The sequence below is a fragment of the Cololabis saira genome, chromosome 13 (genome assembly GCF_033807715.1).
Source record: "Cololabis saira isolate AMF1-May2022 chromosome 13, fColSai1.1, whole genome shotgun sequence".
In the NCBI taxonomy this organism is placed as follows: domain Eukaryota; kingdom Metazoa; phylum Chordata; class Actinopteri; order Beloniformes; family Belonidae; genus Cololabis; species Cololabis saira.
The window spans coordinates 17,200,059-17,222,155 of NC_084599.1; the positions used below are offsets into that span (position 1 = coordinate 17,200,059).

General features: G+C 41.8%; 1 protein-coding gene across 3 annotated transcripts; it reads left to right on the plus strand.

The window, feature by feature from the left end:
* The first annotated feature begins 84 nt into the window (after positions 1–84).
* dnm3a (dynamin 3a) lies at positions 85–20,172 on the plus strand. Of its 3 annotated transcripts, XM_061738062.1 has the most exons (21): positions 85–665; positions 3,551–3,624; positions 4,060–4,209; positions 4,304–4,507; positions 4,676–4,774; positions 5,539–5,699; positions 5,777–5,919; positions 6,020–6,155; positions 6,294–6,361; positions 6,449–6,587; positions 6,678–6,764; positions 6,879–6,949; positions 7,032–7,092; positions 7,870–7,896; positions 8,485–8,598; positions 14,727–14,836; positions 16,858–16,969; positions 17,660–17,806; positions 18,073–18,296; positions 18,405–18,557; positions 19,785–20,172. In XM_061738062.1, exons 1-21 carry the CDS (start codon positions 502–504, stop codon positions 19,816–19,818), a joined length of 2,478 nt encoding a protein of 825 aa, XP_061594046.1. In that variant the 5' UTR covers positions 85–501; the 3' UTR covers positions 19,819–20,172. The 3 variants fall into 3 exon arrangements, with proteins under 3 accessions (XP_061594046.1, XP_061594049.1, XP_061594047.1); XM_061738065.1 differs by lacking the exon at positions 18,405–18,557; XM_061738063.1 differs by lacking the exon at positions 7,870–7,896.
* The last annotated feature ends 1,925 nt before the right edge of the window (positions 20,173–22,097 follow it).

The following is a 22,097-nucleotide window of genomic DNA, read 5'->3' on the forward strand; positions in this document are numbered from 1 at the left end:
GTGAATTTGAGGTGTCTGGTAATTGGCTCTGAACTTTGTCTGTCTTCTGTCGGACGGGACTGCACACTTCGTCTCTCTTATCAGTGCGCATGCGCAGAAACTTCATTCCGCTAGCTGTCAAAACACTTCTTTTTCTCCTCTCCACGCCGGGCCAAACTTCAAGCAGCGGCGGGGTTTCCAACTTGTAACTATCCACTACCAAACGAAACAGGGAATAATGCCTTTAGATAGCTTTTTTTTGGGCAGACTTCAGCTGTTTAACGAACGGTGGACTCTCTTCGTCGCCTGAAGTTTTAACGTCTGCGGGAGAGACTGTTGAAAAGGCGGCGCCGCCCACAAGAAGACACTTATTTTTTCTTTTTCTTTTTAGATTACAGCAGCAATAACGTAACTATATTGAGCAACCAGTGAGTATGGAGGGTAAACTGTCGACTGGCGCGGTGTAGAGGCGAGAGGACTGCGGAGTTGGCCGCGGCGGGGCGGGTCGCTGCTGCCGTTGCGATGGGCAACCGCGGGATGCAGGAGCTGATCCCGCTGGTCAACCGGCTGCAGGACGCGCTGGCCAGCGTGGGGGGGCAGGACTGCCGCCTGCACCTGCCCCAGATCGCCGTGGTCGGGGGGCAGAGCGCGGGCAAGAGCTCCGTGCTGGAAAACTTCGTGGGCAGGTAAAGCATACATTATGGTCCGCGTTAAATCGACGGCGTAGTTACGCCGCGACGCACACCATACGGTGTGCGTCGCCGCGTAACTACGCCGTAGGCTCTGCGTCGGTGTACGCGGAACCATAAATCAGCGTTGTCGGAGGCTGAGCCACGCGGTGCAAAACTAGTCAACTTCACTGAGGATGTGTTGGCTACAGTAGCCTATATGTATCAGGCTGACAGAGGTGTCAAAAGTATTCACATTCATTACTCAGGTAGGAGTATAGATACTAGAGTTACATACTCCTGTTGAAGTATCAACTCAAGTTTTTTACTCAAGTAAAAGTATAAAAGTACTGGTTTCAAAACTACTTAAAGTATAAAAGTAAAAGTAATGTAAAGGGGGAAAAAAGCCATTAAGGACAAAAGCCATTGAAAATGAATGCATCTTAGTATAATGCAAATATATTAAAGAACCATGTATGTGTACTATTGAGCATTAACATGTGTTTCAGAGAGCAGCAGATATGATGACTAGTTGCCTATAAGTATTGTAATGGTGCAAAAAGTCAAACTTCAGAGGCATGTTATCTTTTATCCTAACCTTTATTGGAATGTACATCCAAGTTTAGTTGCAGGAATCTGAGGGCAACGGATGTAAGAACAAAACTGGACAAGAACATCTGTGCCACAACCACAACCAAATTCACTCTATCCGGATGGAGCAATTTAACTGTATAGTTTTTTTTTAAAGGCCGAAATGAAATAGAGTAACAAGGCTGTTTTTAAAATGTAAGGAGTAAAAAGTACAGATAATTGCGTGAAAATGTAAGGAGTAAAAATAAAAAGTCGTCTGAAAAATAATTACTCCAGTGAAGTATAGACAACCAAAATTTCTACTTAAGTAAGGTAACAAAGTATTTGTACTTTGTTACTTGACAACTCTGCGGGCTGGTTATTAAAAATTGGCATATTTTTACGAACAGATAGTTTAGTTTAGTTTATTTCGGTCATGACATCACAAAAAAATAATAAAAATAAGACAAACATCAAAATAGCTTTTACAAAATTAAAAATAAAATAAAAATGACAACAAGGAAACAAATACACTGTTCAAAGAAAACATTACAAAAAAGTTTCCAATATACATAGACCGAAAAAGGTGTAGGCTGAAGCAAAGCTTATTCAGTGCCTACCCTCAAAAGGATTATTTAAAGTAATGAAATAAAAGCAAGAAGTGAGAGATAAGACTGACATCTCAGTTTAGTGTTTGGTTCTGATTTTTGATTTCCTGTATATGCTCTCACCTCTGAGGTTGTAATGGCTTTGTCTTAAATGAAACATATTTTGGATACAGTCTGGCAGCATGTTCTTGTTGATTTTGAACATAATCTGTGCAGTTTTGAAGTCCACCAGTTCATTGAATTTGAGCTAATTTGTGTCTATAAATAATTGGTTGGCTAGATAAACCCAAGTTACTCCTTAATATACTGGATATAACGTGTGATGTTTGATCCAACAATCCAGGTAAAAAATAGTTGCATATGATGAATTCCTTCTTTTAAATGCATCTACAAAAAAACATCTATGAGTGAGTGTGTCTGTACAGCCTGTGATTACAAAAACTTTTCTATCTAATGAATTCAATTAAAAAAGGTCACAAAAACACATTTTATTTAATATCCTTGTGGATTCTAGGCTTTAAAGTGCTTTGACATTATGATCTATCAACACAAAAAATGCAATTCTTATATCTCTTCATCTGTCGAGTGCTTCAAAATAAAAGTAAAAGTATGCAGATGAGTCAGGATAAGATCTTTAGCTATTTCCTAAAGTGAAACAAAAAATTCGGACCGCTCACGGTGTTCATGCTTTGTATATCATGGCTTCAATCTCAGCATTGTGGATATCTTTGCTGGTAAGTGGTGGGTGCCGGACGTAGCAGTAGCTATGTGACGGTGGTCAGAGCAGCAGTTTATCTCAGACAGGCCATGTAAGTGTTGGTGGAAGGCCTGAGGTCAGCATGACTCCTGAAAGATAATAGAAGCTGTATTCTCACCGGCCTAGAAACTTCCAGTTCAGCTGAACTTAACAAAGCCTTGTTGTGTTGCATCCTCTGCTTTTCAATACATTTCATGATTGTAAATATAATCCTTCTCACTTGTGTATAACAGAGGTATTTGGATAAACTGTGAACGCAACTGACACAGCTTGGTGTGTGATGAGGGAGCTACGTGATTCCATCTGTATTTACCTGGATATTTTACAGAGTATTTCTTTTCTTTGTCTCAATCAGGACTGTGTTTTGGCACCCCCTTTGTGCTCGGCTGTAATGGCTGTTTGATCTGGACAGGATGTAATAAAACAAACTTCCTGAATAGCGCTTTTAATAGGAAAGAGGAGGGCCGCTTTCCATCCTGTTCGTTCTGTTACTGTGTAATAACAATATCTACGTTTAGCTTCTTTATTTATATATCATATGGAAACCCTTTGTTTGACTTTCATAATAATTTTGATAATATTTTTTCTGTTTTCTGTTAAATCTAACTCATAATTTACGATTGATGCTCTCAGTTTTTCAATCTCTGTTGGCACGTCATTTCAAATTAGTAGTCATAGCTTTCTGTTCTATATTTGAAATGATTAAGATGGTGAAGTTGTAAACCTCTTGTTTTTGAATTAATATTGAAGTTGCAAATGTATGTATGTACAGTACAGACCAAAAGTTTGGACACACGTCTTTCAAACAAATGGCGAAGTGTGTCCAAACTTTGGGTCTCTGTACTGTATGTATATGTATGTTTGTATGTGAATATATATTTGTATGTAAGTATATGTGTGTGTATATATATATATATATATATATATATATATTCAAAGTCAGTCTTCAGTCTTTTCTCCTTTGACAGGGACTTCCTTCCACGGGGTTCAGGAATTGTCACTCGAAGACCTTTAATCCTCCAGCTATTAAATTCAAACACAGGTAAGAACCCTTGCTGTTCATGTCTGTTTTGCTTGAAGGATTGAATTCCTTCTTTTGCTGTTAATTGTTTCTGATGTGCATTTCTTTGCCTATGTAAAGCACTTTGAATAACATGTGTGTTTGAAATAGGCTGTATTAATACATTTACTTTGCTTTGCCTTACCGAGCATATATTTTAAGATACCACTAGGTGGCGATATAATATCATACATTTCTCACATCTCACTGCTGTTTAAATCTAATTATCAAACATCTGACGTTTTGTACATTACTTGGCTTCCATAATTACAAAAAATACTTGTATTTGAGTCTGGCCTCACTCAAAAAGGATCTAAAGTTTATGTGCACTCAACATGGATACAGAGATATCCCAATGATAGGATTCTATCACTGTTTAAGTGGTGTTTGTTTTATTTATTCTTTGTTTCTTTACAGAGTATGGTGAATTCTTTCACTGTAAGGGAAAGAAGTTCACAGATTTTGATGCAATATGTACGGAAATTGAGGCAGAGACGCGCAGACTCACAGGATCAAATAAAGGCATCTCTCCTATCCCCATGACCCTGCGGATTTACTCACCACATGGTAACTCACTGTGTGGTTTTCATGATGTATCCTTTGTATATCGTCTATCTCTCAGACGTAGCTAAAACTTCTGTGGTTCTTTTTGCGTTCACAGTGCTGAACCTTACTCTTGTGGACTTGCCTGGCATCACGAAGGTGCCTGTAGGTGACCAGCCAGCAGACATAGAGTACCAGATACGAGACATAATCATGCAGTATATCTGCAAGGAAAACTGTCTCATTCTGGCAGTCACACCTGCCAACAGTGACCTGGCCAACTCTGATGCGCTTAAGTTGGCGAAGGACGTTGACCCACAAGGTAAACCTCATCTGTATATCACTTTACATTTAATTATGCCCTTTAAATGTAACTAATTGCTGTCTTTGTGTGATTTTTTAAAAATTAATTACAGTGTAACACACTGAATATAGGGTTCACATTTTTACTAGTTTAAGAGGCAATAAAAGCTATTTGATTTTCTCTTAGGTCTTAGGACAATTGGTGTAATTACAAAGCTGGACCTGATGGATGAAGGAACCAATGCCAAGGAAATACTAGAGAACAGGTTGCTTCCCCTACGGAGAGGTAATGATTCTGTGTGTGTGTGTCCTGAGCCATTTAGTGACAATTAATAGAGTCCAAAAGAGAGGGCAGGCACAGTGTGTGCATGTTAGTTTGAGCCAAAAGCTCACTCTCTACCAGGTATACAATGGGAGTGCAGTTTATCTGACATCAATGAAAAGCCACTGAGTATCTGTTTGTGTGTATTTGTTTGTCCCTGACTGCATTCAATGAATAAAAGTTAATGTTTATGTAATTTATCTAGTCACCACAAACCATATGAATATTTAACTGTATGAGCAGAAGTAATGCATGACAGACCGAGAAGTGCAAGAAAAGAAATGGGCCTAGGAAGAATCTCAGTGCAGGCCGCTGCTGGGACAGAGCACAGGCCGGGTAGAGCACCACAGGTGCTGGCTCCTTCATGCTTCTTCTGCTGTGCAAATGAATTAGCCATGGAAGCCCACTGTTATAACTCCTCTGGTAGCAGAATTGAGCTGAAGCATTAGATACGAAGTCTGGTGATATTTCATCTCCTACTACACTGAGTGCAGGATTTGGCCCACTTCATACAACAGGCTCTGCTGTTGCACAAACACACACATTTCCTGCCTGTGTGCTGCAGTCATAATGGAACAAATGGCGGTCTGGGAAGAGTTCCCAAAGACACGTCAGAAAATGCAAGCTGAAGCTGTCTTACACGAGAGGCTTTGTTTCTTTCTCTCGCTGCATATTGTCAGTGTATCTTACAGTGATCACATGCTCTTCATTTCTACGTCACCTTTTAGGGTACATAGGGGTGGTGAACCGCAGTCAGAAGGACATCGATGGGAAGAAGGACATAAAGGCAGCTCTTGAGTCAGAGATGAACTTCTTCAAGTCTCATCCAGCCTACAAACACATGGCTGAAAGGATGGGGACCCCATATTTACAAAGAACACTTAACCAGGTCCAAAAGCCCGTACCACACATATGCTCTCAGAGATGTGGACACTTTATATATGCTTTTTATTTATTTCTGTGCAGCAACTGACAAACCACATCCGCGAAAACCTCCCAGCCTTCCGCACTCATCTGCAGAGCCAGTTTCTGGCCTTGAATAAGGAGGCCGAAGATTACAGTCACTACAGTCCTGATGACCCTGCACGCAGGACCAAGGCACTAGTACAGTCAGTCAGTCATTCTCATTGTGTTTGCTCATACACTGTCTTTACATTTTTATTTGTATATGTCTTTTTTTTTCCTAGTCTGTGTGTTTATTTCTTCCAGGTCAGTTCAGTGCCTGGCGGTTGATTTCGAGAAGCTTATTGAAGGCTCTGGTGACAAAGTAGACACAGTTAATCTCTCAGGAGGTGCTAGGATCAATAAAATCTTCCATGAGGGTTTCCCGCGTGAACTGCTCAAGGTGTGTATGAATCTATTGTTTTTCTGCAGACAGTGTCCTTTAGCTATTTTATGTCCGTCAGTAACTCCAATGATGACCTGCTTTGCTCCTCGTCTTTGTCCTCTATCATGTCAAATGTTTTACTGTGCATCTCCTAAGATTAAGTCTGATGAGAGGAAGCTGCGACAAGAGATCAACTACGCCATCAGAAATGTTCATGGTGTCAGGTGCAGTTCAGAGTTCAGAGCATAAGAGTCATGTGGTTTTACATCATTTACAACTGTCTGCTTCAAAAATATATTTTCCCCCTTCAGAACAGGCTTGTTCACCCCTGACATGGCCTTTGAGGCCATAGTGAAGAAACACATATCGAGTCTAAAAGGGCCGTGTGTTAAGTTTATTGACATGGTCACTCAAGAACTCATTTCCACTGTGTACCAGTGTCTTGGCAAGGTAAAATGAAAAAGAAAACCACACATGTATTATGTATACCCACAATGTTTTGACATTGTGTGTAATTTTCTGCTGTTTTTTTCCCTGTAGCTCAGCTCCTTTCCGAATCTGCTACACGAGACAGAGAGGATTATTGTCGCTGAAATTCGAGAGCAAGAGTTGAAATGCAGAAACCAGGTTTTTTTTACAAATATCCACACAGTACAATGAAAATACTCAGCTACACTCTGCTACATTATCAAGTAATGTACAGGTCTATTTCTCTGGTTAACGCCTGTGTTCATTCTTCAGGTCTTTCTACTTATCAACATCCAGCTTGCCTACATAAATACTAAACACGAGGACTTCATTGGCTTCACTAAGTAAGTAGTCTCCCTGGTTTTAAAGTTGATATTAAAGTGTAACTTTCTAACAGTAAACACTACATGCTCTGAGCTTTCTCAGTTCCCAGCAGGTGCCCAACAACAGTAATACGAAGAGTTCTGCACGGGTGACTGGAAACCAGGTGAGCTTTTCAGCAGTGCTGCAGTATAGAGTCCCTTTGCTCTCATTTTAACCACTAAACCGCAGGATCATTTGTGACCATACATTGGCAGATTGTCTGTCTTTTGATCAGTTTGCTCAGCTAATTGATGTTTCACTCCAGTTTTGTTACAGTGTACATTCTGTCAATAGTCATGATTCTCTGATCTAAATCTAAATGATTTCTGACTAAATAAGTAATTACATCCAATAATCTCATAACATAAACACAAATACAGTTTAGCACCATCATCCTCTTACCAAAAGCCCTGACAGGCTTTTACTTCTATTTGTTTTACTTATCAGAATGGTGTGTCTATGGGTAGAAAACAAACAAACTTGCATACTTCTGCACAATCCTGTCCAAATACTCATGTTATTCTTTCTGCAGTTCCAGTACAAAAAGTGCAAAGTAAACATCATTCGGATGATTGTCCCAATTTTTCTCCATTAATCAACATTCATTTTTTTTGCAGTGTTATTGAGTTGGATTTTGGGTCCATTAATGTACCCGTGATTGTTTTTTGGCCTGTCACAGGAATCAAGTCAAGTGACAAGTAGCTGTTTTTGTCTCACTTTGTTATAATTTATGCAAGGAGGTTCTGAGTGATTGTGTTACATCATTTTCTTGGATTTATGATGAAGATATTTGTTGAAAAGCAGTGCATTGTAACCACACATTAAATAGGTTAAAATTAAAGCATTCCCTATAAAATAACTCCTTGTTAATGCTGCTGCCTCATCTCGTGCTTTTCTACAGGGTGTGGTCCCTCGCTCAAGACTAACAGTAGGAGAACAATCTTTTTCAGGCTTCTCTTTACTGCAGTCATGCTTCGGGGATGTGGGTTAGCATGCTACTGCTGCGAGCAAATATGCGCTCTGGCAAAATGATCTCCCGTAGCTCTATAAATCATACCCTTTTCTTGTTCTCCGTACTCTCTACACTCATCTGAATTACTCTCTTTTGCGGTTGCTCCCTTACAAATGTCTAAAGTGTATTCTGTTTTCAGGCTATACATGATGACTTTTTTTCCTGTAACTTGCACATCTTTTCTCTGCAGTGTCTTCTCTGCCAGCCCTGCTCATGTTTTGTCTACTTCCATGTTCACGCTAACAGTGATGCCTTTACCTTTACCGTGTTCTCCGTGATCACATGTCCAACAGGTGGTCAGTGAAATCTTCTGTTCACGGTGCCTAGCTGCATATCACTGATGCATCTCACAAATGTCTGATTCAAATAATTTTATTTCATTTTTTTGGAACTTTTCTGAATTTCACCCTCATTCTATTTGGCAAGGCCTACTTTCATTGTGTGACCTACTTTGCACACCTTCAGTGTTTGTGTATGAGTTCCTTATTCTTGGCTGTTATGCAGATTATACGCAAAGGCTGGCTGACCATCAGCAACATTGGTATCATGAAAGGTGGCGCCAAGGAATACTGGTTCATCCTCTCTGCAGAAAGCCTGTCCTGGTTCAGAGATGATGAGGTGAGACGTTTACATTTATTTAGTTACCCATTAAGTTTTTTTGTTGCTGTTTTTTTATGCTCATTATGCATAGACATGTGGGCAAAAGGTATTTTTTTGATAAAACAAAACAGATTTACCCACAATGGTCAGAGAACTAACTTGAAACTGACAAAAAATAAGCAACCAAGTGATTTCTGTAACTCTCAATGACACTGCTGTACCTTTAGACTGATATTTTGGTCCATTCCTCATGATCAAACTCCACTAGCTGTCTCGGGCTTGAATGGTTTCTTCTCCAGACTGCATGTTTCAGCTCTTTCCACAGAGGTTCAATGGGATTTTGATCATAAGAAGGGATAGTCCAGTGTTTTGTTCTTTGTCAATCTTGTTTTGTTTTTATTATTATTATTATCATTATTTGTGTTTTTGGTGATTATCTCGTCGGAGGACCCCAGACCTGCAACTGAAACTAAGCTTTCTGACTCTGGGCACCACATTTCACTCCAGTCTTGATAGTCTTGAGATATCATTGGTCCCTGCAGGCCCACAACATAACCGAGCCTCCTGCATGTTTCACAATGTACAGTGGGTTTTTTTGTGGGTTTTTTAATGCTTCAGTTTTGCTTCTGTAAACAGAGCTGATGTGACTTTGCAAAAAGTTCAAGTTTTAATTGTCCAAAGGACATTCTCCGAGAAGCTTTGTGGCTTGTTGGTTCGCATTTTGACCAATTCCAGTCTGGCTGTCTTTTATGCGTTGCTTTAACAGTGGAGTCCTCCTCGGTTATCCACTTTGGTTCCAACAGTAATGATTGGTGCAATCTGACACTGCTGTACTATGCCCTTGGAGTTCACTTAGAATCTCTTCGGAAGTTGTTCTGGCTTCTTTGGTTACCATTCATATTTTCTCTCTTCAATTTGTCACCAATGTCCTTCCTCTGGCCACATTCACGGAGGTTGGCTACAGTCCTGTGGACCTTAAACCTCTGCAACATTAGAACATCAGGCTGCTTGGAAATTATCTTGTAGTCTTGACATGCTTGTCCTATATTTTTCTTTTCATTCTTCTCTGGACAATGAGATCACATGGAGGAGCAGATTATATCTGCTTTTTTTGGTTCATCATCAGTGTAGGGCAGGGTGCTTTTATTTGTTTCGGTTGAACTACAATTCAAAAGCAATGTCTGATTTTTATTTGTAAATTATTATTTATAATTACTTTTTTCAGTTTCAAGTTATTTCAGTGACTGTTGTGGGGTCTACCTTTTTTTAATGGAAGAGTTCCAACAGATATGTCTACAGTACTTGTGTAGTTAGCATAATGAAAATGTATAAATGTGTGACATGATGAAAATAGTGAAACCAAAACACAGCAGTACAGACAATTCTTCACAAGTTTATTCCAAGTTTATTCCAATGTTACACCTGGTTGGAATAAATAATTAAGTGGCAGATCAAAGAAGTAAAAGAAAGAAAAAAGAGGAATTACTCGTGTATTATTATCCCAGCATTAGTACACCCGTTGCTGTTTTATTGAAGGTGGTGCAGAAATGTTCTGATGTCAGTGGGGCTGCCATCTGTCTGCCTGTCTGTGCCTGCTGTACAGGAGCAGAAGGTCTGCACAGCAAGTGTAGACAGGCAGACACACCACAACAGTCTCATCCAGTCACTGTTGATGCTGTGGGAAGAAGGGAGGACTGAGTACCAAGATGGAGATCAGAAAAGGGGAAATATGTTAAGACCTTTGCATGTGAACATAAACAAGCATAAACAAATCAAGGATCGGTGGGAGACATCTCCCGATTGTAGTGCCAAGGGTGCTTGAAATGGGGTGAAAATGTTTAACAGGCTTCAAATGGAATAGTAGAATTTTTTTTCTTTTACAAATACTGTACTAAAGTGATTAGAAGGCCAAGTTTTTGAACTAAAAAAAAAGGATCCCATCTTTATGGAAATGTGTCTGCATCCCATGCACAACTGAAAGAGCACATTCATCCTTTTTATCTGTGCAGCTAACGGTTCCTTTTCTCTCCTGACACCTGGACCTACAACTATACTCCCCATTCACCCCCTAACAGCCGCCTCCTCCTTTCTCTTTCTCTCCCCTCACTCTTTCCCCTTCCTCCTCCTTTTCTTCCTCTTCTGGGAGTTTAGGCATTTGGAGCGGCTCACTTTGACACAGCTGGAGCTGCCCCAAGCCAAACTTAGATGCACACACTCATGGGCAAACACACACACACACACACACAGTGGACAGACTTGTATATACAGTATACATACACATGGAGGCTCTGATGTAAACAAAGAGACATACAAATAGTGGAGAAAAATATACACTCCCTCAGACCAACACATGGTCACCTCTCAGATAAACACTGAATCACTTGAACACAATGTTCCAGACACAGCCCTGGGCATTCATGTTACACACACACACACACACACACACACACACACACACACACACACACACACACACACACACACACACACACACACACACACACTGGTGTAGGTTTCCTCCTGTTGTCATTTTCTTACTAAGCGTTACCAGACTAGTTCACTCACACACACTGATGTATCACATCTTCGGGATAATGATCCACAGGCAGTCACACAAGTTTTTGATCATAGCGGGTCAACAAAAAAATAACTGCCTCCAGATCACATCTGGATATGCATTCTTCACTGCTAGGAATATAACATTTAAACCACATCAGTTAATTTCCATCCCTATGGACTGGTCATCTGTTAGTGCCAGTTGGTTAATGCTCTATCTCTGTACCATAAGGTTTCTCTGTTTGTGTTTGGGAGGCCTGAGTACATAGTCAGTCATGCGTGTTATCGCAGAAGATCAGATCTGCATCTGTGTGAGCACACGAAAATGCAAACACCCGGTTTCACTACCCGACCTTCTCCTCTCTCACAGTTCCCGCTCTCATAACTCCCCGCCCACACTTCCTCCACAGAAATGTCTCCTCTCCTGACTGCTGCCCCCTTTTATTTTCTCCATCTTCTGTCTCTGTTGTCTTTTACCCCTCCTTGTTCTGCTTCTCTCCGTCTCTGTCTCGCTCTCTTTCTCTTTCTCCCCCCTCTCTGTGGTTGGCAGTCTCCTTGGGACTGTGCACATTCCTGGCTGGAAAATCAGAAGCTTTGTCCAAACACCAGCGTCCAAGATCTGCCCAGAGAAATCCCACATGGCTGTTTCTACACTGCAGACCTCCCCTTTCACCCCCACCGCCCCACTTTTACATGGCTTGTCTCTTAAACACCCCCCTTCCTCTCCTACTTCACCCCCCCCCCCTCTCCCCAAACCTCCCCCTCCAACCTCCCCTAACCATACCTGTGTCAATTACTTCCATACAGCCATTTTCCTTTTTTTTTTTTTTTTTTTTTTTTTTTACTTCTTTGAGGCTCTGGAAATCTACAATACTAGTGCCCTGCCCTGACCTCATGCTGAGGGTGAAATGTAGTAGTTTGGAGTTTAGTCTTCACAGCACACAGAGGAGACATGCATTCCTTCACCCTTTGACTGCTAAGACAGTCTGAAGAAAAACAGAGAGCTTGCACCTATGCACTCAATCTACACCCACCCCTCCGCCTGTCTGTCTGTCTGTCTGTCTGTCTGTATGTGTGTGTGAGTGTGAGGCTTGTTCCATGTCTCAGATCTCCATTAGTCTGTAAGAAGGTGGGGGACTTCCTCAGACACCGCAGCTCTGATGTATGATACTGCAGGACTACCCTAAAAATTACAGACACACAAACACACATACACACACACACACACACACACACACACACACACACACACACACACACACACACACACACACACACACACACACACACACACACACACACACACACACACACACACACACACACATTTGCACACATAAAGCAATGCTGTGATGTCTAAGAATGCTAAAGTTATCACATTCCCCTTACAGATGCACATGCAAAAACTCAAAGCACCAAGTTAGCAAAAGCCCAAGAGTCATTTTCAAACTTCTATACACTGACTATATATAGAATAAGCTCAAGTGAACAGCTAATTTGTAGTTCCAAATTTCTGTCCCGGAAAATTATTAAATTCGTGGCCACTTGCATGATAAAACATTTCTTTTAACTCACTGTTAACAAAGACACTTAATTCAAGCTTACAAATGCCCCAAAAGATTTCTGAGATATCACATGAGTTAATGCTGAAATAAAAACTGTTTGGAAAATTAAAACGGTTCACACTGAATGCACAATTAAAGAAATAAGCACATTTTCACCCCAGAAACAAGACAGAATACGAGACCCTATATTTGGCTCAGCATAGAGTACATGGTGGTTTTCTTGTTGTCCGGAGTCTTGTGTATGAGCAGATATTATTCATGTAGGTTTCTGAAGCACTTCCATGCACAGTCTAACCAATGTGCAGACTACTGTACACCAGTAAGATCCTGAACAGGTAGTCTGAACACTGGGATGACACAGCAGGACCCTTTCTCACTTTGTCTTCTCTTCAGGCTTGCGTTTTCCATCCTTGGTTCTCTGCTAGCAGTCCCGCCTGGGGCGGAGATGAGTTGGTAATAGAGTTCCCCTCTTATTCTGCTCTTTTTCCGTTATCCGGAGTCGATGCCGGGTCGCAGGGCAAGAGGTCTGCACACGCCAGACATCCCCTCCTATGGGTGTCCCTCCTGTCGAGACGTCGGCGTATCTTGGGTCGGCCATCCGCAGGAAGGGGTCCCGGCGTAGTATCCAGTCTTGACGTGGCACATTCACTCATTCAGCCAGGGATCTGCCTGTTCACTCAGGGAAGGCATAAGGAAATAAGGGGAGTGAGAGAAGGAGAGAGAATTAGGGAGGAACTTAGCAGCCATATATGGGTTGATGGGACCCATGGGGAATCAACTTTGGAGAGGTCTGGAGTTTCTCCCCATTTCTTCTTCACACTCTCTCCTGCTCCCTATGTTCTCTAACGGTTCCCTCTCTAATCTTTCTTTTTTACAAAATTCATCTCCTTCTATCACTCCATCCATCTCAGTCCCTGCTCTTCCACTATTTCTCATCTCTACTTTCTTTTTCTATCCCATCAGAGCACCCTATACTCGTTCCAGTCTCCTCCCCCTTTGTCTAAAGCGATCCCAGATGTTGCTGTATGAGCGCCAATCGCATTCTGTCATTTTTTTTTCAACGTCTGTTACAGGAAGTGGGCCTCTTTGGAAAAATGGAAAGGGGGAGAAGGGAAAAGAGTCGTCGGGTTCAGGGGTGCACTCAAAGAGGGGAGACCGATATGTACCGTCACATCTCATTCCACATTTGTAGGCATGGTTAAGTCTCAGACTATATGAGAACATTTTAACACGCATAGATCAGCCAGGATTGTTACCAAAACCCTCTCAAACTCCCTTTTATGTGGAAGTTTTCCACATTTTCCTTACAACATCGGTGGCGGTTCCTATAAGTAGTCTTTTTGGAAGGCCTCAAAGGTTAGTCAGAGGGAGCAGGCTGGGGAAAAGGGATGAGGGGGAAGGGCTTTACTTGGGGAGAAATGTTGTGTTAGAGCTTGAGTCTGAGTAATGACTTTCACATGTGGCCCAGCCTCTCTCTCACTCCTTTTTTTTCTTCTCAAACTCCCTCTCTCATTGCCTTCCTCCCTGCTTCTCTTCTCTGTTGTACTCTGCCTCCATACTGTCTGGTTCTCCTCACCCTGGCCTCTCCACTCCTCCAACTGTTCTCTGTCATTCATAAGTCCCCACGGTGATGACAGACTGTACACATATGGCATCTTCTATGCTCTTTCCGTATTGTCCCTTTTACCAGTTAGTTGGTGGTTAATGTGAGTCTAAAAAAAAGCTAATTATCATCCCGTGTGAAGTGGGACGCATTACGAATACATTGGTCCACATGTCCAGCTCATCCTTCTTCCCACTCTCAAGCCTTTCCCATTACAGTTCAAGCATCTTGACCCTTTTATCTTCTCTCAGCACAAGCAGAAGAATATTTACTACCAGACACAACTTTTAATCTTTAGCCCGCAAGTGAACTGGGCTCAGTCTGTGTTGTTTCTTGCTATCACATCGATGTTGTTCTTTTGTGATGTCATATTTTACTCTGCATACCTCTGTCAAATTTTATCTGTTCATGTTTTCTTCCAGGAGAAGGAGAAGAAGTACATGCTTCCTCTGGACAACTTAAAGCTTAGAGATGTGGAAAAGAGCTTCATGTCCAGCAAATTTGTTTTCGCTATCTTCAACACAGAGCTAAGGTTTGTGTGGTGCGCCGTGTGTTTTCAGAAAAAGGGAGGCCTGCTCTTGTCACCTGCTTGTTGAGGTTGTGATATTTTACAAGGTCGGACATACCAAAGAAGGACAGAGAGTATGTGTGGTGTTATGCCCTTCCTTTAACCTCCTGCATTCAACTCTGCCACCTGAACTGAAAGTATATCCAAGGGGTACTAGCTCTTGAGGGCAGGGCTCCATCGGAGTTTGCTGGGTTTGTGTGTGAAACAGAAAAAACAAAGAGAGAGCGCGAGAGAAGAGAGAACAAGAGCGTTTAGGCGCTGGACCCGACCCAAGACCTGGCTGATTGTACAAGAGCATGTGAGCTTTGTTTATAATTCTGTGCTATGCTGCTTTTGGACACACAAACCGGATTTGTAAGTGGATGCATGCATTTGTACATGTGCGTATGTGCCCCTGCAAAGAGTGTGTGTGTGCAGACCACAGCATACCGAAGGCAGGCTCATTAAGCAGCTAATCAAAGCCAGAGAGCTTGGATCAGAGATGAGGCTGCTCTTGTTTGGAAAGAATTGCTCGACTCACCACAAAAAGGAGGGAGAACGAAAAAATTGGAAGAGTTGAGGGGAGAAAGAAAGCTGGAGAGAGAATATCAGAGCCATCGGCCAGGAATGTGTCAAAAAGTCTGTCCTGTGGCGCCCCCTCACCCCCCACCCCCTCTTCCTGCAAACTCACGCTCTCCATTTCTCTTTCGGTGTTTGTGTATGTGGAGGGGGGCAGACATTGCAGCAGCTTTGCCCCCGTCTGACAGTAATCAAAAACCTCAGGAAAGTCTTCAAGTCTTGAGCGGTTGGGGTTCTACACAAATTCCTCGAGATGAGTGAAAAAAAACTTAAAAACACTGAGCTGAGGAGCAGATAGGATAGTGGAGCTGAAGAAAACGTAGATGCAAAAACATAAAATCAGCTTAGCGAACACTGCTGTGCATGCTCTCTGGTGTATACAGATGTTCATGTCTCCGTTTAGTGTAAAAGCACTCTAGAGTTGTCATCCTCCGCCCGGTTCTTTATTGATTAGCCACCACACCCTGGTTTAATAGTCTCACCCTTCCCAGCCTGGTCATGAGCACACAAATTGAAAGCATGTTTTAAGATTTTTTTCTTGTATATATACACATCCCTCCTTTCCAGTTCCGATCCCCCCTCCATGACTGTTATCTTCTCACACAAAGGTTTCACGTATTTGAGATTAATTGCTTTGTGTTCTGAATGTGAGAAAGGAAAAACACAACAACTAGGTGATTAAAGAAAAATGTTTAACAGATGGGCCGTGGCCTGCTCCAGACCGTTCACTTGCGTCTCACTTTGCTGTGCTGGCTCCTTCCCCAGTCAACTGAAATTGAAAAAGGAGCTTAGATTAACAGAGAGAAAATACATGACGGTAAAATGTTGAAATAAATTAAATAGTTTAGCGTATTAGTTCGTCTGTAACTGCCTGTGTCTATCTTTATATGCATCACTCTCTTCCTACTTTTTGGTTATACAGCATGATCCTTGTACTGAAGGACCTTTGCTTCCCAACACGTTTCATCAACCAATGCAACAGAAGGCAAACTTTACAGTCTTAAAGTTCACTAGAATAAGTTGTGACAGTTGAACTGTGTTGCATGAATAAGTATGTAATGTTCTGAATTGTAATTTTTCCCTCCCATATAATTAAATCAAGTCTAGTCACTAAAATCAAACACATGCTCATCCGCAGGAATTAGACGCTTTCACAAGACACATTGCTCATGCAGTAACATTTGATTTGGGCGCATACGGCCTCCAGAGCTGAATGGAAAAGATACTGCTTATAAAGAACCTGGAACGTAAACTCAGAAACCGTTGATGTGGTCCTGGTGGATTTCTTCAGTAGTTAAAATTACGGTACAGTGCAAATGTCTCAGGCACTCCCTCGTCTTGCTGTGGAAGGATCCGCTGAGTTACGTTAGTTATTGCTGTTATCACTAATTTTTGAATACATCTGACGGGAATGTCATGCATTGCAGGAACGTGTATAAGGACTACAAATGCCTGGAGTTGGCCTGCAACTCTCAGGAGGATCTGGACAGCTGGAAGGCATCTCTGCTACGTGCCGGAGTCTACCCTGAGAAAGTCACCGTAAGTACTTTTAACCCTAATTCAATCAAATTACATCCAAGCCTGACCCTGGCTGCAGGAATGGAGGGTGGGGGCAAAGGGGGGGTCCGGAGGGATTGCACCTGCTTGAATCCTACCTTTGTGCCACTCATTGCCTTTGCTAACCTTAAAACCTTGCTGCAACCGTGTACCCCTCTCTCTCCATGTTCCCCCTTTTCTCCCCCCTGCCAAAGCAAAAAAAGGCAAGTCCCCCACCCCTTCCATCCCGCCCTGTCGTTGGCTCTTTAGCCCGCATTCTTGGTCCATGATGTCACTGCAATATGTGAGCGAGTGTGTGTGTGTCCGTGTGTATATGTGTGTTCTAGTCTGTTTCTAATCAGCAGCTCCGTGTCCCTAACCCCCCACCTTTTTTTTTTTCTTCTGCCCACTCCTTCTTGCCTCCTCTTTTGTGTTCCTTTCATTTTACTTTCCTTGTTCTTATCCTTTCAAAGCTCTTTCTTCTCACCACTAACAGTGTAGATGACAACATATGGCAATCGGCATAACGCGGCCCTTTACACGGTTTTATTAGCTGTAAAATCCCAGCTGTGTCATCTTTGCATTCCCTGCAGCACATTTCCCTATGCCATAAATTATATGGTGAAAGTATTGGGTCTAACAGCACTGTATGGTATGTGCTGTAATCTGTACATCCCAACTTGCTTCTGTCAGGAAAACGGACCAGAAAACCTCACAGATCCTCAGCTGGAGCGCCAAGTGGAGACCATTCAAAGCCTAGTTGACTCTTACATGACCATCATCTACAAGACCATGAGGGATTTAATGCCAAAGACCATCATGCATGTCATGATCAACAGTGTAAGCAATCCGTATCATATTGTTTTGTAATCACCGCCTCCTTCCTGTTTGTGTCTAATCTGCTAAAAGCTCCCCTACATGATCCAGGCGAGCCTAACGTTCATGCATTCATAGTGAAAGAGGTAAAAACTACAACAATTTGAACATATTTACTAAAGACAATCATTAGGTGTTAGAATTTGGACAAAAAAAATCTGAATGTGTGTAAAATATAGCCTTAGACTCCAGTTAATCTTGTCACAGGAGTGTATGATCCCTCTGTGTAGGTGAAGGAGTTCATTGGCTCTGAGCTCTTGGCACAGCTTTACGCTCTGGGAGAAAGCTCAGCACTGATGGATGAATCACCAGAGCAGCAGCAGCACCGGGAGGAAGTGCTACGCAAACACACTGCCCTTAAGGAGGCACTCGCCGTCATTGGCGAGATCTTTACCTCTACCTGCACCACCTGTCTTCCTCCACCTGTGGACTCCTCGTGGATACAACCATCAAGGTACCAACCTATGCGGAGGCGCGCATATATTCATGTGCACAGTAATAAACGTTGCGTGTGAGTCCTGACACTTAAGGGTATCTTCTCTACCACCCACCCCACCTCAAGTCCCTCTAAAAACTCAGTTACTGTTGGTAAACCCGTGGTTCGTGGCCATGCTCCACCTGTTCCTCGTGTGCCTCACGCTGGACCCAGCGCTTCCAATGACAGCATTCAGCAGCTCTCTGGTCAACACAACCGCGCCAAAACTTTTGTACCAAGGTAACAAAATCCACAGAAACCAGGCCCTGAAACCTGACCTGTTGCATTATACTGACCTCATGGCATTTAGAAACCTGGCATTTAGACATACGCACAAATTCACAATCCACCATTCCTCCGTAGAGGCACAGGGGTAGAGAGAGCTGATATTCGAGCTGGGTGGGGGTCTGCTGGAAAATGTGTTTCTCATATTCCCCTTCCCATCAGCCTTAGTAGACAGAACTCTCCCTGTAGCTTTCTACCGGAGCCAGAAACAACAGGCTGCACGCTTTGTCAAGTTTTCATCTTTACATCAGTCCTCCAGTCCCCTTTTTCCCCCTGCATACATTTGTTTTATTGCCTTACTCAGTTCCCCCCATGCAGAAACCATTATTTTTCCCTTTTCCCCATATGCTTTTTTTTTCTGGTATTTTTTGTTCACTTCTCTCATTTCACTGGTTCCTCCTCTGCTTTTGGCCGGTCTCTCCTTTTTCTCTCTGCCTCATTTCCCCTGCGCTTTCCAAGGGCTCCTTAGGTTCTTTCCCATATTCCTTCTTTTTGAATCTTTCTCTCCAACCTTGAGCCTCTTTACCTCTCTTATAGGTACACAGTGGGTGGTGGTCTTGCAAGTCTATTTTGTGTTTTTGTAATTATCAGAATTATCCTTATTGTAAAGTCTGGTGCATGTGGACAAACTCCCTGATAAATCAATTTTTTTTCTTGGAGAGGGAGGTTTGACACCTTTAAATGTTTCTCGTCTTCTTTCAGACACTAATCTACTAACCCATGTAACAGTTTTCAGATCTGTCATGACAATATTCTAATCCTGGGGCCAGCAGGGAGATTATATCAGATCCCTGGAGAGTTTAAGCAGTTTTATTGATGAAGTGAAGAGAGGAGTCGGGTTTTGTGTTTTACATATTGTGATGCATTTCAATGTTTTTACTCATTTAGGAAAAGTCGGCTCATAAATGTGGAAAGCTCATATTCAGGCTCCAGTCCTAAATCCTGATTGATGTAAATTCCAGATTAGATCAGGCTGCTGCATAATGATAATGAGTGAGCATAGTCTACGTGACCATTTTGCCAGGTCTTCTGAAACAACTAGAGTATCAGCCAGCACCTTCTGTCCCGTCTCCAAATAACCATTTGTTTTTTCCTCCTTGAATGAAACTGTCTCAGTACTCTGGTGATATTGTTATATAGTGTTGAATGATTTTGTAATATCTTTGATGTGATCATCTGCAGGAGGCAGCCCCCAGCAATCCCAAGCGTGAAATGAATTTTTTCTGTTGAGACCTCCTCTGTCCATCTGGCCATGTGCTCCTTCCAGCTCCAACGGAGCTACCCAGTGACACCCTTGACCTGCATGATGTGAACTCCAGCTGAAGCTCTCCCCGACACTTCTCTCTGTCTCTTCTGAGAGCCGCTGTCTGCAAAACCCACTCCGTCCCGAGTCTGTTTTGTACATAATACAAATGGCCATAAATGCTGGAATGTGTGCAATGGTCTGATTTCTCCAAAGACCCAGAATTTTGTATAAATACAAATACTTTTGATTTATTCTACCAAGTGAGAACACTCGTGCACTGTTTGTTTTTATGGTTTGTGAATAAACGTCTGTTATTTTTGAACATATACATCTTTCATTATTTGGAGGCTGTCTCCATTTGGCATTGTTGGGAGTCTTTCCTCCAAGTTTTCAGAAAACTGCAGGAAAGACTGTTTGTTTAAGTTTTAAAGCTGAGCCAACATGGCACCACGGCAGAGGTCAAAACCAGAATGTAAACTGGTCTAAGGTGTCTAAATCCCCACGTGCCGTCACAACTGGCACCAAGACACCGAGTGAGGCCACCGCTCAGATTGACATTCACTTAAAGTTAGAGTTTATCAACATGACAGGTTTTTGGTAATGTGGATTAAATACCAGCAGTCTTTTGGGTTTAATGATGAGCTGTTTCTTACTGCTGGACTTAAAAGTTAATAAAGGCGTTGTACCTCGTGTTAACATTGATTTTATAGGGAGAAAAATAAATTAATCTGACTGAATGTCAAACACAAGACAAGATCAATGAGGTGGAGCTGGATAAGTAACCGTGCCGAACTGCAGATAAAAAAGGTCCATAGAGTCGCTCCGTGGTTTGAAAGGCTTTACTCAATTACATCTAGCACAACAGGTGGTTTTAATCTGTCCTGACGCCATGACGTCACTGATAGTCGTGTAACTGGAAGACGTTCAGAAAGTTTGACTCGAGCAGCGTGACAACAGTTTCTGCTCGGTTGGGCTGCTATCACAGGCCTCAGTCACTCCAGGCTCCGTCTTCTAGAACAGACGAACCTCAGATTTATACTACATAAATGTTTGTTTTATTATTGTATATTCATTTCGGAAATTAAAAATCACAAAAAACACAATAGTTATAAATATTTAATACATACATTAATCTATCAATAAATATGTGCAATATTTGTCTACCTCATACACCTACCTGCTTTTTTTGCATGTCTTTTTTTTCTCTCTCGTACTGCACTACTTTTATTTTCCTTCCACTGTATATACTGTTTATATTTTGAAATTATATATTTTTTTACTTTTTTATCCTTTCCCTGCATGTGTGTGTTGTGTGTACTGCTCCTGCACAAAGCGAATTTCCCCACTGAGGGATGAGTAAAGGACAATCTAATCTAATCTATATATATATATATATGTGTGTGTATTAAATATCTATGAACGCAAAAAAAAAACCAACAGAATTTTGATAAATAAAAATACATTTTATTATGTTTTAAGAAGAGCAGAAGGAAGCAACATGTTTATCTGGACCTACTGCTTATCTACATTACTGTATCAAAACACAACTGAAGTGGCAAACATGCACACACATACAAAAACCGTGACTCCTAATGTTCCTTTACCATGTAAAACAAAGTGCACATTCCCTCAAACTGTGGGACATTTTTACTTCACCACCCATCCAAGAACTTTCCACAAAAATCAACCCACAAACCGATATGCACATGCTTTTACGTGTGATGTGAATACTGGATTGTTATAAGCTTAAATTTCCTCTGAAATGAACCCCCCACACACCATAATGCGTTTTGCATGTTGTTTGAAAGTATTGTATTTCAAGCTTGATTAGTGTAATTTTAAATTCCACCAAATCCCTGAATGTAGGATGTGATTTTAAAAAGCAATTTCTTAGTGTGCTCTCTAGTTCTTCCATAATAACAGCTTAACACTGATGTCATATGACCTCTTTGAGGTCATATTTTTAAGGAAATGAACTTGTAATCATGTACAGAACATCCTACAGTAAAAAACTAAGCCACAGATCCAGTTTAGTTGCATTAAAGCAGCACAAATGAACTTTTGCTATTTTCAGCTCTTTGGGTCCCTCTACAGGCACGGAGGTTAAAATGCTTTAATGACGATGTATTCTTTGATCTGGTCAGTCTCTTGTTTTGTCATCCATCACTACATTCTCAAGTTTCTTACCAACCCGTCACAATGTCCCCCGTAAGTCTGCAGGTTGGTTTCATCATTGTTGATGTGTGACA

Coding starts and splice junctions, on each gene's coding strand:
- dnm3a (XM_061738062.1), top strand. CDS start 502: ATGGGCAACCGCGGGATGCAGGAGCTGATCCCGCTGGTCAACCGGCTG. Junction 14,837..16,857: donor ATCTTCAACACAGAGCTAAG/GTTTGTGTGGTG, acceptor CATGCATTGCAG/GAACGTGTATAAGGACTACA. Junction 16,970..17,659: donor TCTACCCTGAGAAAGTCACC/GTAAGTACTTTT, acceptor TGCTTCTGTCAG/GAAAACGGACCAGAAAACCT.